Source organism: Lithobates pipiens, unplaced genomic scaffold (assembly GCF_037356315.1).
Source record: "Lithobates pipiens isolate NorthernLeopardFrog02 unplaced genomic scaffold, aLitPip1_a1.2 Scaffold_25, whole genome shotgun sequence".
NCBI classification, from domain to species: domain Eukaryota; kingdom Metazoa; phylum Chordata; class Amphibia; order Anura; family Ranidae; genus Lithobates; species Lithobates pipiens.
The window spans coordinates 234,989,354-235,002,254 of NW_027507787.1; the positions used below are offsets into that span (position 1 = coordinate 234,989,354).

Below are 12,901 nucleotides of genomic sequence, written 5' to 3' on the forward strand. Positions count from 1 at the left end.
CATCTCTGCAGCACTCCACCAATTGGGCCTGTATGGTAGAGTGGCAGGACGGAAGCCACTCCTCAGGAAAAGGCTCATGACAGACCACCTGGAGTTTGCCAAAAGGCACCTAAAGGACTCTGACCATGGGAAACAAAAGTTTCTGGTCCGATGAAACAAAGATTGAGCTCTTTGGTCTGAGCGTCATGTCTGGAGGAAACCAGGCACTGCTCATCACCTGGCCAATACCATCCCTACAGTGAAGCATGGTGGTGGAAGCATCATGCTGTGGGGGATGTTTTTCAGTGGCAGGAACTGGGAAACTAGTCAGGATTGAGGGAAAGATGAATGCAGCAATGTACAGAGACATCCTTGATGAAAATTTGCTCGAGCGCTCGGGACCTCAGACTGGGGCGAAGGTTCATCTTCCAACAGGACAACAAATGACCCTAAGCACACATTCAAGATAACAAGAGTGTCTATGGGACAACTCTGTGAATGTACTTGAGTGGCCCAGCCAGAGTCCAGACTTGAACCCGATTGAACATCTCTGGAGAGATCTGAAAAACGATCGTGCACCGACACTCCCCATCCAACCTGATGGAGCTTGAGAGGTCCTGCAAAGAAGAAGAATGGGAGAAACTAGGTGTGCCAAGCTTGTAGCATCATACTCAAAAAGACTTGAGGCTGTAATTGGTGCCAAAGGAGCTTCACCAAAGTGTTGAGCAAAGGCTGTGATTACTTATGTACATGGGAGTTTTTTTTTTCCTTTTTTAATTTTTATAATTAATTTGCAAATTTGGGGAATTGTTTGTAGAATTTTGAGGAAAATAATTCGATCCATTTTGGAATAAAGCTGTAACATAACAAAATGTGGAAAAAAGTCAAGTGCTGTGAATACTTTCCGGATGTACAGTGTGTGTAATATATAATGTTTATTATAAGTATAAAATAATATAATAAAATGTAATTGTGTGTAAAGGAAAAATGCTTGCGTTTTTTTTTTTTTTTTTCTCCCCCACACAATTTTTGGTGACAGGGTCTCTTTAGCTGTAGTGGAGGTGTATGTGAAGAGCAGCTTCTCTTCAATCGTACATAATTCGCTCACTGATTATTCTTCTTTCCCCCTCCCAGCTCTGCGTAATTCTAGAGCCGATGCAGGAGCTCATGTCCCGACACAAGACGTACAGTTTGAGTCCCCGGGATTGCCTCAAGACGTGTCTCTTTCAGAAATGGCAGAGGATGGTTGCACCACCAGGTGAGTAAACCTTTATTACAGTTGTCCTACCCTCCCCTACCCCTGACAGCATTGTAAAAACCTGTCCCCCCCCCCCCCCCTTTCTTGCAGCTGAGCCAGCCCGACAGGCCCCCAATAAGAGGAGGAAAAGGAAGATGTCTGGAGGGAGCACAATGAGCTCTGGAGGGGGCAACACAAATAACAGCAACAGCAAAAAGAAGAGCCCCGCCAGCACGTTCGCCCTCTCCAGTCAGGTACCTGTAAGCATCACCTTTTAATTTTCCTTATATACGTACAAATTCTGAGCTTAGATTAATATAGGTATTTAAAAGAAAAAAAAAAAAAAAAGCAGCCAGCACAAGGTTTCAGATACAAAACCTACCATAAACAACAATAGGAGTCTGATCTCCAGAACCGCTCCCAGTAGAGATAGGAATAAAGTTGGATGATGACCAGAACCCAATGGCACTTGGCCAAAGACGCTTGAGGGATAAATCCCAAACATGTCCGCAGTAGATGGCGTGATCTAAATGTTCGCTCCAGCTCCACTCGCATGGCACAGAAACATGTAAAAAAAAAAAAAAAAAAAATCAAAGCTCATAGTGCAGTATATTCTTAAAAATAGTATTTGTTAGGTTTATGGTGCATTCACATCAAATTTAAGATAAACCAGCATAACAGTAAGCTGCAGGGCCATAACTCCCACAGTGCTATCCCTCTAGTGGTCACTGTGCGTGATGTCACATTAGGCAGCACCCTATGTGTTTCGTCATCTGTTTTGACGTCGTCAGGGGTGTTTCTTTCAATTCTCCTTTTTTTTTCCCCCCCCTTCAAAAAGAGCACACAGTTCATTATATTTGCCTCGGCCAGTCAATGCAGCCTTCCATTCTGCTTTGCAACTACCAAACATGTAGCATGATGGGAAATTAAAGAACCTGTGTGGCTGTTAAGCCAGCCATAGATTATGCAATTTTCTTTCCTTCAACCTCTGGTTGTCCTACCCTCCCCCACCCCTGAAAATTTGTTAGATTCCCCAATCTACACAGTCAGTGTTGGGGGAATTCCTTTCCGCTGCGCTACTGTATTCTGACAGCAGGAGTTTTCCCAGCAGTCAGAATACAATGATCACTGCCAGCAGCTATAGCTGCTGGCAGTGATCGCGCAAAAAAAAAAAACAGACGGGCTGGTTGTACTGGAGTCCATTGATGGATCAACTTTAGTACAACCAGCCTGTCCATAGGCTGATCGAAATTTGGATACCTCCTGCTGAACCAGCCATATTTTAATCCATCTATGGCTGCGAAAAACTGTCTGGCCATCGGATAGCCACCGCCCCGTACTGCGCAGCGCTTGCGCAGTAAGGAGGAGAAGGAGACTCCGAAAGTCTCCGGAGAACAACGGCGCCTGCGCACTGAGTCCAGGTGCCCCACCATCCAAGTGGACATACGGTAGCACATAGTAACAGGGCCCCTCACGGGCTGGCTTTGCTTGCCACGCTTCGGGCACGGCCTCGCTTCGCTCGGCTATTTCTTATTCTTGGATGGTGAGGCTTGAACCTGGACTCACGGCGCAGGCGCTGTTCACCTTTCGGAGACCTTCAGCGTCTCGTTGTCCTCCGTACTTCGCAAGAGCAGTACAGGTAGGACACTATCCGACGGGGGACAGTATTCTGCACATCACCAGCCTTACTCAGCTCTGCAAGTACGTAGCTCGCTCCCCAGGGATGAGGGGTGTGACTATTACTCAGCTCTACCAGTACAAAGCCCACTTCCCAGGGATGAGGGGTGTGGCTGATACTCGGCTCTACTAGTACAAAGCCCACTCCCCAGGGATGAGGGTTACTCGGCTCTACTAGTGCAAAGCCCACTTCCCAGGGATGAGGGTTACTCGGCTCTACTAGTGCAAAGCCCACTTCCCAGGGATGAGGGTTACTCGGCTCTACTAGTGCAAAGCCTACTTCCCAGGGATGAGGGTTACTCAGCTCTACTAGTGCAAAGCCCACTTCCCAGGGATGAGGGTTACTGGGCTCTACTAGTGCAAAGCCCACTTCCCAGGGATGAGGGTTACTGGGCTCTACTAGTGCAAAGCCCACTTCCCAGGGATGAGGGTTACTCGGCTCTACTAGTGCAAAGCCCACTTCCCAGGGATGAGGGTTACTCGGCTCTACTAGTGCAAAGCCCACTTCCCAGGGATGAGGGTTACTCGGCTCTACTAGTACAAAGCCCACTCCCCAGGGATGAGGGTTACTCGGCTCTACTAGTACAAAGCCCACTTCCCAGGGATGAGGGTTACTCGGCTCTTTTTGTACAAAGCCCACTTCCCAGGGATGAGGGTTACTCGGCTCTACTAGTACAAAGCCCACTTCCCAGGGATGAGGGTTACTCGGCTCTTTTTGTACAAAGCCCACTTCCCAGGGATGAGGGTTACTCGGCTCTACTAGTACAAAGCCCACTTCCCAGGGATGAGGCGTGTGCCTGTTGGCGCTGCCAGCACAGATGGCCAGTAGGTATGTAAAAAAAAGTTGGATGCTTACCAGAACCCAATAGCTCTCACACTACTGAGTAATCAAAAACACTATCGCAAACATGCGATAGTTGGTAGTTGGTGTGTTTAAAATGTTTGCTCCGATTTTACTCGCATGGCACAGAAACATGAAAAAAAATCAAAACTCATAGTGAAGTATAACACCCTCAAAATAGTATTTATTAGGTTTAAAATAGTGCCCTCACATTAAATCGAAGGTAAACCAGCATAACAGTAAGTTGCAGGGCTGTAACATCCACAATGTAATCCCTCCAGGGGACTCTGTGCATAATGACGTCACGTTAGCCACGGCCCTGCATGTTTTGTCATATGTTTTGCCACCAAGGACATGACTTTTAATTTTTCTATTTTCCTCTCTTAAAAAAAAAAAAAAAGAGCACACGGTTCATTATATTTGCCCCGACCAGTCAATGCAGCCTTCCATCTGCGTTGCAACTACCAAACATGTAGCATGATGGGAAACTAAAGATCCGGCCGTGGCATTTGTAAGAACTGAATCCTCACTGTTATAACAGTGAGAATTTGGTTCTTAACCGTGCAGCCCTACCTCTCTGGAGGTTGGAGTTTGTGTTGTTGCTCTCCTGTATTCTCTCCCTGTCAAATCAGTGTTGGCCTGTGATACCCCCATGGAGGCTGGCCTTTCCACTGCCTGAGCTCAGGAATTATAACTGGCACTCTACTCTGCCCAGGTTGCTGCAGGAGGGAAAAACTGTAATTTACCAAATCATTTAGTTTTTTTTATTTCCCCCATATTCCTTTCAGCACCTGTTGTATAGATCTTTTTTTTTTGTTTAAGTATTTTATCAGCATTGAGCTCTAGCAGGAGATGGGAGCCTTAGACTCTGACACTTTCACTCTGATAGGAGAGAATAGAAGCAAATAAAAGCACAAAGTCTCAGAGGTAAAGCTGCATCATTGTAAAAAATCAGGAGTGAATAATCAGATTGGTTACATACAGTGCCTTGAAAAAGTATTCATACCCCTTGAAATGTTCCACATTTTGTCATGTTAAAACCAAAAACGTAAATGTATTTTATTGGAATTTTATGTGATAGACTAACACTAGGCCCTTGTACACACGGTTGGAGATTCCGACGGAATGTGTCCGATCGGACTGTTTTGTCGGATATTCCGACTGTGTGTGGTCTCCATCGGAGTATCCGACGGACCAAATTTTTGAACTTGTTGGTAAAATTTTCCGACAAAATGCTCCGATCGGACATACTCCGATCATGTGTAGAGAATTCCGATCGGACAAAGTGCCACGCATGTTCAAATCAAATTCCTACACCAAAGCTATTGGCTACTAGCCTGAACGTAGTCCCATCGTAATGAAATAACGTCCTCACAGTCTGCACAATCGGATTTCCCGACAACTTCGTCCGACCGTATACAACAGTTTCGGACAAAATCTGACGGATTTGGTTGTCAGAATCTCCGACCGTGTGTACAAGGGCTTTGTGGCACATAATTGTTAAGTGGAAGGTAAAATGATAAATGGTTTTCAACATTTTTTACAAATAAATATGTGAAAAGTGTGGCGTGCATTTGTATTCAGCCCCCTTTACTCTGATACGCCTAACTAAAATCTAGTGGAACCAATTGCCTTCAGAATTCACCTAATTAGTAAATAGAGTCCACCTGTGTATAATTTAATCTTGGTATAAATACAGCTGTTCTGTGAAGCCCTCAGAGGTTTGTTGGAGAACCTTATTGAACAAACAGCATCATGAAGGCCAAGGAACACACCAGACAGGTCAGGGATAAAGTTGTGGAGAAGTATAAAGCAGGGTTAGGTTATAAACAAAATATCCCAAGCTTTGATCAGCTTTGTTCAATCCATCATCGGAAAGAGTATGGGCACAACTGCAAACCTACCAAGACATGGTCGTCCACATAAACTGACCGGCCGGGCAAGGAGAGCATTCATCAGAGAAGCAGCCAAGAGGCCCATGGTAACTCTGGAGGAGCTGCAGAGATCCACAGCTCTGGTGTGAGAATCTGTCCACAGGACAACTATTAGTCGTGCTCTGCACAAATCTGGTCTTTATGGAAGAGTGACAAGAAGACATTGGTGAAAGAAAGTCATAAGAAGTCCTGTTTGCAGTTTGTGAGAAGCCATGTGGGGGACACAGCAAACATGTCGAAGAAGGTGATCTGGTCAGGTGAGACCAAAATTGAACTTTTTGGCCTAAAAGCAAAACGCTATGTGTGGCGGAAAACTAATATCACCCTAAACACACCATCCCCACTGTGAAACATGGTGGTGGCAGCATCATGTGGGGATGCTTTTCTTCAGCAGGGGCAGGGAAGCTGGTCAGACTTGACGGAAAGATGGATGGAGCCAAATACAGGGCGACCTTAGAAGAAAACCTGTTAGAGTCTGCAAAAGACTTGAGACCGGGGCAGAGGTTCACCTTCCAGCTGGACAACGACCCAAAACATACAGCCAGAGCTACAATGAAATGGTTTAGATCAAAGCATATTCATGTGTTAGAATGGCCCAGTCACAGTCCAGACCTAAATGCAATTGAGAATCTGTGGCAAGACTTGAATATTGCTGTTCAGACGCTCTCCATCCAATCTGAGAGAGCTTGACCTCTTTTGCAAGAAGAATGGGCAGAAATGTCCCTCTCTAGATGTCCAAAGCTGGTAGAGACACCCCCAAAAAGACTTGCAGCTGTAATTGCAGAGAAAAAATGTTGAATACTATTTATCATTTTCCTTCCACTTCACAATTATGTGCCACTTTGTGTTGGTCCATCACATAAAATACATTTACGTTTTTGGTTGTAACATGATAAAATGTGAAAAATTTCAAGGGGTATGAATACTTTTTCAAGGCACTGTAGTTACATAGTCTGGCTAAAAAAAAAAAAAAAAAAGTCCATCTAGTCCAACCAATAATAAAAGATTATAACAGACAGGTATGGCAGCGTGTGTTTATCAATGCAGCGCTAAAGTGTGAAAGGGTCCTAAAATGGCTAAAGCCTTTGCAATTTAAAGGTCTCCCTCATGAATTGGTGGCATTCATATGCCACCATTTCATCTAATCGGGTAAAGGATGGCGATCTTTTCATAGTTCGTGCCACCCTTTGCCAGCGTGTCAGGTCCTCAGGACCAATGTCATTGTACAGAACTTTGAAATTGCGCCCCCCCCAGTATACTGACTTGCCGTCTCTTTGATTGGGTCACTATACCTGGAAACAAGCACACAATTCCTGGAAACCAATCCTTAGTTTCTGTTGGCCGCTTGTTTTCCCAACTTGTCAAGGAACTTCGATTTATCAAAGGAGAGATAAATGTGTTTCCTTGTATTTAGAAGTGCCGGGCACAGCAGTGTTGTCCTAGTGAGCAACTGACCTGGAACGTGCGTACAGGACGTGCGTGTCGGCTTCAATACAACAGGAACACCAAGCCAAATGGTGCAAAACCAGGTTTTATGATCTTAGTGTGACCATCTAAAACAAGGATATGCAATTCGTGGACCTCCGGCTGTTTCAGAACTACAAGTCCCATGAGACTTGGCAAGACTCTGACAACCACAAGCATGACACGCAGAAGCAGAGGCATGATGGGACTCGTAGTTTTGCAACAGCTGGAGGTCCACTAATTGCATATCCCTGATCTAAAACATCCAAAGTGTTTCGGGGTCCAACCCACTACCCCGCCATGAGGGCTTAGCGAGCTTCAAGGGACTTGGTAACACTAAATTTCCAAGTCCATAGAAGCATGGATAAAGGTAAGCCAGGGTGAAGGGGGAAGTGACTTGGCCACTGAGATGCGTTTGCTGTTTTATGTGATGATGCTATGAACCAACAAAGCAATTTAAAGTCTTTCTCCATTTGCTTTGGTGCTCCTGATGTACTTTGACCATGTTTTCAGCCATGTTGGTGGTACCTACAGGTGGAGAGCTTAACTTAAGAAGCATTACCAGAGCCAGTGAACTGATTGGTTATGTTAATTCTTTTGAACAAATAAGTGTTGAAGTGCCAGCACATCTAGGATGACTTCTTAAGAGTTTCCACTGGTTAGCCGTCACTTGCTTCACGCTTGATCCAGATCCGTGATGCACCAGGTAATAAAGCCAGGATAAGTGGACAGCCTTCCACTGAAGTCTGGAGCTGTAATAGCAACAACCCACCAGCTACCTACAGTGCATACGGAAAGTATTTACAGCACTTCACTTTTTCCACATTTTATGTTACAGCTTTATTCTAAAAAATACAATTCATTCTTTTCCTCTAAATTCTACAAACAATCCCCCATAATGACCACGTGAAAGAAGTTTGAAATCTTTGCAAATTTATTAAAATTAAAAAAGGGGGAAAAAGAAAATCTCATAAGCATCACAGCCTTTGCTCAATATTTTGGTGAAGCACCTTTGGCACAAATTGCAGCCTCAAGTCTTGAGTATACTGCAAGCTCGGCACACCTATTTTTTTGGAAGTTTCTCCCATACTTCTTTGCAGGACCTCACAAGCGTCATCAGGTTGGATGGGGAGTGTTGGTGCACGGTCGTTTTTCAGATCTCTCCAAAGATGTTCAATCGGATTCAAGTCTGGGCTCTGGCTGGGCCACTCGAGGACATTCACAGAGTTGTTCGGTAGCCACTCCTTATCTTTTGCTGTGTGCTTAGGGTCGTTGTCCTGTTGGAAGATGATCCTTTGCCCCAGTCTGAGGTCCAGAGCGCTCTGGAGAAGATTTTCATCAAGGATGTCTCTGCACATTGCCGCATTTATCTTTCCCTGACTAATCTCCCAATTCCTGCCACTGAAAAACCTCCCCACAGCATGATGCTGCCACCACCATGCTTCACTGTAGGGATGGCACTGGCCAGGTGATGAGCGGCGCCTGGTTTCCTCCAGACATGACGCTTGCCATTCAGGCCAAAGAGTTCAATTGTTTCATCAGACCAGAGAATTTTGTTTCTCATGGTCTAAGAGTCATTCAGGTGCCTTTTGGCAAATTCCAGGTGGGCTGTCATGAGCCTTTTCCTGAGGAGTGGCTTCCATCTGGTCACTCTACCATACAGGCCTGATTAGTGGAGTGCTGCAGAGATGGTGCTTCTTCTGGAAGGCTCACCTCTCTCTACAGAGAAATGCTGGAGCTCTGTCAGAGTGACCATCGGGTTCTTGGTCACCTCCCTGCCTAAGTTCCTGCTCCGATCCCTCAGTTTGGCCGGGTGGCCCACTCTAGGAAGAGTCCTGGTGGTTCCAAACTTCTTCCATTTACAGTTGATGGAGGCCACTGTGCTCATTGGGACCTTCAATGCTGCAGAAATTTTTCTGTGCCCTTCCCCAGATCGGTGCCTCAATACAATTCTGTCTCTGAGGTCTACAGACAATTCCTTGGTCTTCATGGCTTGGTTTGTGCTCTGACATGCACTGTTTACTGTGGGAGCTTATATAGACAGGTTTGTGCCTTTCCAAATCATATCCAATCAACTGAATTTACCACAGGTGGACTCCAAGTTTGTAGAAAAATCTCAAGGGTGATCAGTGGAAACGGGAGGCGTTTTTCGTTTTTTTATTTTTAACAAATTTGCAAAGATTTCAAACAAACTTCCTTTACGTTGTCATTATGGTATATTGTTTGTAGAATTTTTTTGAGGAAAATTATGAATTTATTGTGGAATAAAGCTGTAAGGTAACAAAATGTGGAAAAGGTTGAATACTTTCCCGAAAGCACTGTATTACTCTATTGGCGGGCCGTGCTTGCTATGGTAGTTGTCTCCCGTCTTTAATGCCATATCAAAGGTTGGCCTTTTAAGGTGGAACTCCACTATCTCTACCTTGTCCGATCACAGAACACACTGTATTCATTGAGAAAAATGCATTACTTTCAGTGAACAATGTCTGTGTTGAGCAAGCAACCCCCTGTGTTCACTCTGCAGATGGGCAGCCACTCAGCAGAGGACCCTCAAAACATCGAGAATCAATGAATTAGGCGCAACTACTACAATGATTCTCCGCTTCTACAGGGATCAGTCTGGTGTGGAATATGTATACTTGCATTGGTCCAAGTTGGGTCAATGTTGGTATGCGGATAGGAATTCAGGTTTAAGTGTTTAAATATTGATGCTATAAAGGTGTTTCTAGCTGGGAGCTTTTACCATATGCAGCAGGGGCACAGTATTTTTAAAGTGTTTTTTTATTTATTTTATTTTGGGATGAGTGAGGAAGTGTTGAAACCCCTATCAGGTTTTGATGCTACCTGTGTCTCTTCTGGAGAGATTCTCCTTCTCTACTTGTTCTGATGGTCATTGTCCCTAGGAGAGGTTACCTCTTTCTCCCTGTTGGGTTTCCAGGACAAGAAAAAGGAGAAATCTCCCCAGCAAGGCACAGACCGGAAAAAAAAAAAGAGGGTTCAAACAACTTCTCACTCTATCCAAAACCAAAAAGTTTTGGCTTTAGATGTACTTTTAAAGAATAAGGAGGTATGTGATAAGAATTCTGCATTCCCTGCATTGTGTTCTTTAAGGACTTTCCACTTTCTTTTATATTATGTAGTCTTTTGTAACCTCAGGTTTGACAAGTAGCCCAACTGAAATTGTAGAAAAAGAGGTTAGACAATGGACTAAAGCCTCCACAGTCAGTCCACTCCCCTGTTGGAGCTGTTGTGCAAAACATGAATGTTCAGTCCGGAAGCCACCACAAAAGACTCCATGTCATAAAGCAGACCTGGTCAGACACACGCCCTTCATTGGGATGAGGGGTGTGGCTGTTACTCAGCTCTGCCAGCACAAAGCTCCTGGGTGAGGGGTGTGGCTGTTACTGAGCTCTGCCAGCACAAAGCCCCTTCCCCAGGGATAAGGGTTATGGCTGTCAAGCAAGCCATAAAATATGCAATTTTCTTTCCTTTTAACCTTAGGTTGAAGGACAGAAATCGCCTGACTTCCGCTACATTATTGTATTCTGACAGTGGGAGGTTTCCCAGCCAATTAATGGATAAACTTCAGTACAACCAGCCTGTCCATAGACGGATCAAAATTTGGCCAGTTCCTGCTTAACCAGCCATATTCTGATCCATCTATGCTCTGCCAGTACAAAGCCCCCCTTTCCCATGATGAGGGGTATGGCTGTTAGCTCTGCCAGCACAAAGCCCCCTCCCCAGGGATGAGGGGTGTGGCTGTTACTCAGCTCTGCCAGCACAAAGCCCCCTCCCCAGGGATGAGGGGTGTGGCTGTTACTCAGCTCTGCCAGCACAAAGCCTCCTCCCCAGGGATAAGGGACGTGTCTGTTTAGCATGTCATAGATTATGCAATTTTCTTTCTTTTAACCTTGGGTTGAAGGGAAAAGAAATGCTCAATGCCCCCATCTACAGAATGAGCGTTGATGGAGGAATCCCTTCCTCTGCGCTATTGTATTTTGACAGCGAGAGGTTTCCCAGCCGTCAGAATACAATGATCCCTGTCAGCAGCTATAGCCACCGGCAGTGATCTCACAAAAAATAAAAAACCTGACCGGTTGGTTGTACTGAAGTCCATTGATGGATTGGCTTCAGTACAACCAGCCTGTCCTTAGACGGGTTGAAATTTGGTTGGTTTCTGCTAAAGCAGCCGAATTTCGATCCATCTATTCCCTGCCTTACTCAGCTCTGCCAGTACAAAGCCCCCTTCCCCATAATAAAGGGTGTGGCTGTTACTCAGCCAGCACAAAGGCCTCTGCCCTGTGATGAGGGGTGTGGCTGTTACTCAGCTCTGCATGTACAAAGGCCCCTGCCCCATAATAAGGGGCGTAGCTGTTACTCAGCTCTGCCAGCACAAAGGCCCCTGCCCTGTGATGAGGGGTGTGGCTGTTGCTCAGCTCTGCCCACAGAAAGCAGTGGAGTAGGAAGACCAGAAGCAACATTTAACTCTTTACAGCAAAGGACTGTAAATAAATAAGTGTAACACTTCAGTTTCTTTTAGGTAGCCCCCAAAAGTGCACATTTATATTTATATGTATTAAACCATCCAACATGGCTGATAAAGCGAATGCACCCTTGTCTAGTGTATGGGATTTCCCTAGACTGTAGGGCTCGAGGTCTATGTTATGGGATTTCCATAGGATGTAGAGATCAATGTCTATTTATTTTATGGAATTTCCCTAGGCTATAAGGCTCAATGTCTGTAATGGCATTTCCCTAGGCTATAGGGCTCAAGGTCTGTTATAGAATTTCCATAGGCTGTAGGGATGAATGTCTGTATTATGGGATTTCTCTAGACTGTAGGGATCAATGTTTATGGGATTTCTCTAGGGATCAATGAGTTGCACATGCTTTTATATGATAGCAGTAAGGCTTTCATCCTACTACGCTTATGTTAAATGCATTTTTGCAGGCCTCAGCTGCCCACTGAGCTTCAAGAAGCCGCTTGTGACCACGCGTAGTTGTGGAAGGGAGGGACTCGCCTCTACCTTGATTATGTTTGTGGAAATCTTCCCTTTCAGGATGTAATGGTGGTGGGCGAACCAACCCTGATGGGAGGAGAGTTTGGAGATGAAGACGAACGGCTGATAACCCGCCTGGAGAACACTCAATTTGACGCCGCCAATGGGATTGATGATGAGGACAGCTTCAATAACTCTCCCGCACTTGGCGCCAACAGTCCCTGGAACAGCAAACCGCCCTCAAGTCAAGAGAGCAAATCGGAAAACCCGACCTCACAGGCTTCACAGTAAAACACACACACGACCCGTCAAATAAATATATATATGTGTATAACAGGCCCATATGGAGGAACAAAAAAAAAAAAGTTGTTTTAAAATAAAGGCGAGAAAAACAAAACAAAAAAAATACAAAAAAAAGTTGAAACTTATCTACCTGTAAATTGAAATAAAAAAAATGACATTTTAAAATGAGCCCCTTTACTTCAGGTCATGCCTTTCTAGGAAAGGGGTTACTGTGAGAGCTAAAGAGGGACTGAGGTACTGTGGACCCTTTAACTGCTTCCCGACAAAAAAAGGCGTTTCTTGTGTCCTGGGGGGAGGGGAATGTAATTGGAAGGGGGTGGTTGGCGGTGCACCATTTCAGGAACATGTAGGGTTTCATTTAAATGATGGCAAATTTTAGGAAGGGTAGATCTCCAAAAAATGCCAGACTCTCCCCCTCCACTTAAAAAGCCATCTTGAGTGGCATTTTCACGTAAGCACTAAATTT

At 45.0% G+C, this 12,901-nt stretch overlaps 1 protein-coding gene across 9 annotated transcripts in view; it reads left to right on the top strand.

Moving 5' to 3' along the window:
- Positions 1-12,600, top strand: part of LDB1 (LIM domain binding 1) — a 260,494-nt gene extending 247,894 nt beyond the window's left edge. For 3 of the 9 annotated variants that reach the window (XM_077455666.1, XM_077455667.1, XM_077455669.1), the window contains exons 9-12: positions 1,114-1,237; positions 1,328-1,476; positions 10,071-10,199; positions 12,193-12,600. In XM_077455666.1, the coding sequence (XP_077311792.1) occupies positions 1,114-1,237; positions 1,328-1,476; positions 10,071-10,199; positions 12,193-12,423 (633 nt within the window). In that variant the 3' untranslated portion in view covers positions 12,424-12,600. Of the gene's footprint in view, positions 1-1,113; positions 1,238-1,327; positions 1,477-10,070; positions 10,200-12,083 lie in introns of all 9 variants that reach the window. The other 6 variants (XM_077455672.1, XM_077455668.1, XM_077455671.1 and 3 more) reach the window with 6 other exon arrangements.
- Positions 12,601-12,901: the final 301 nt, after the last annotated feature.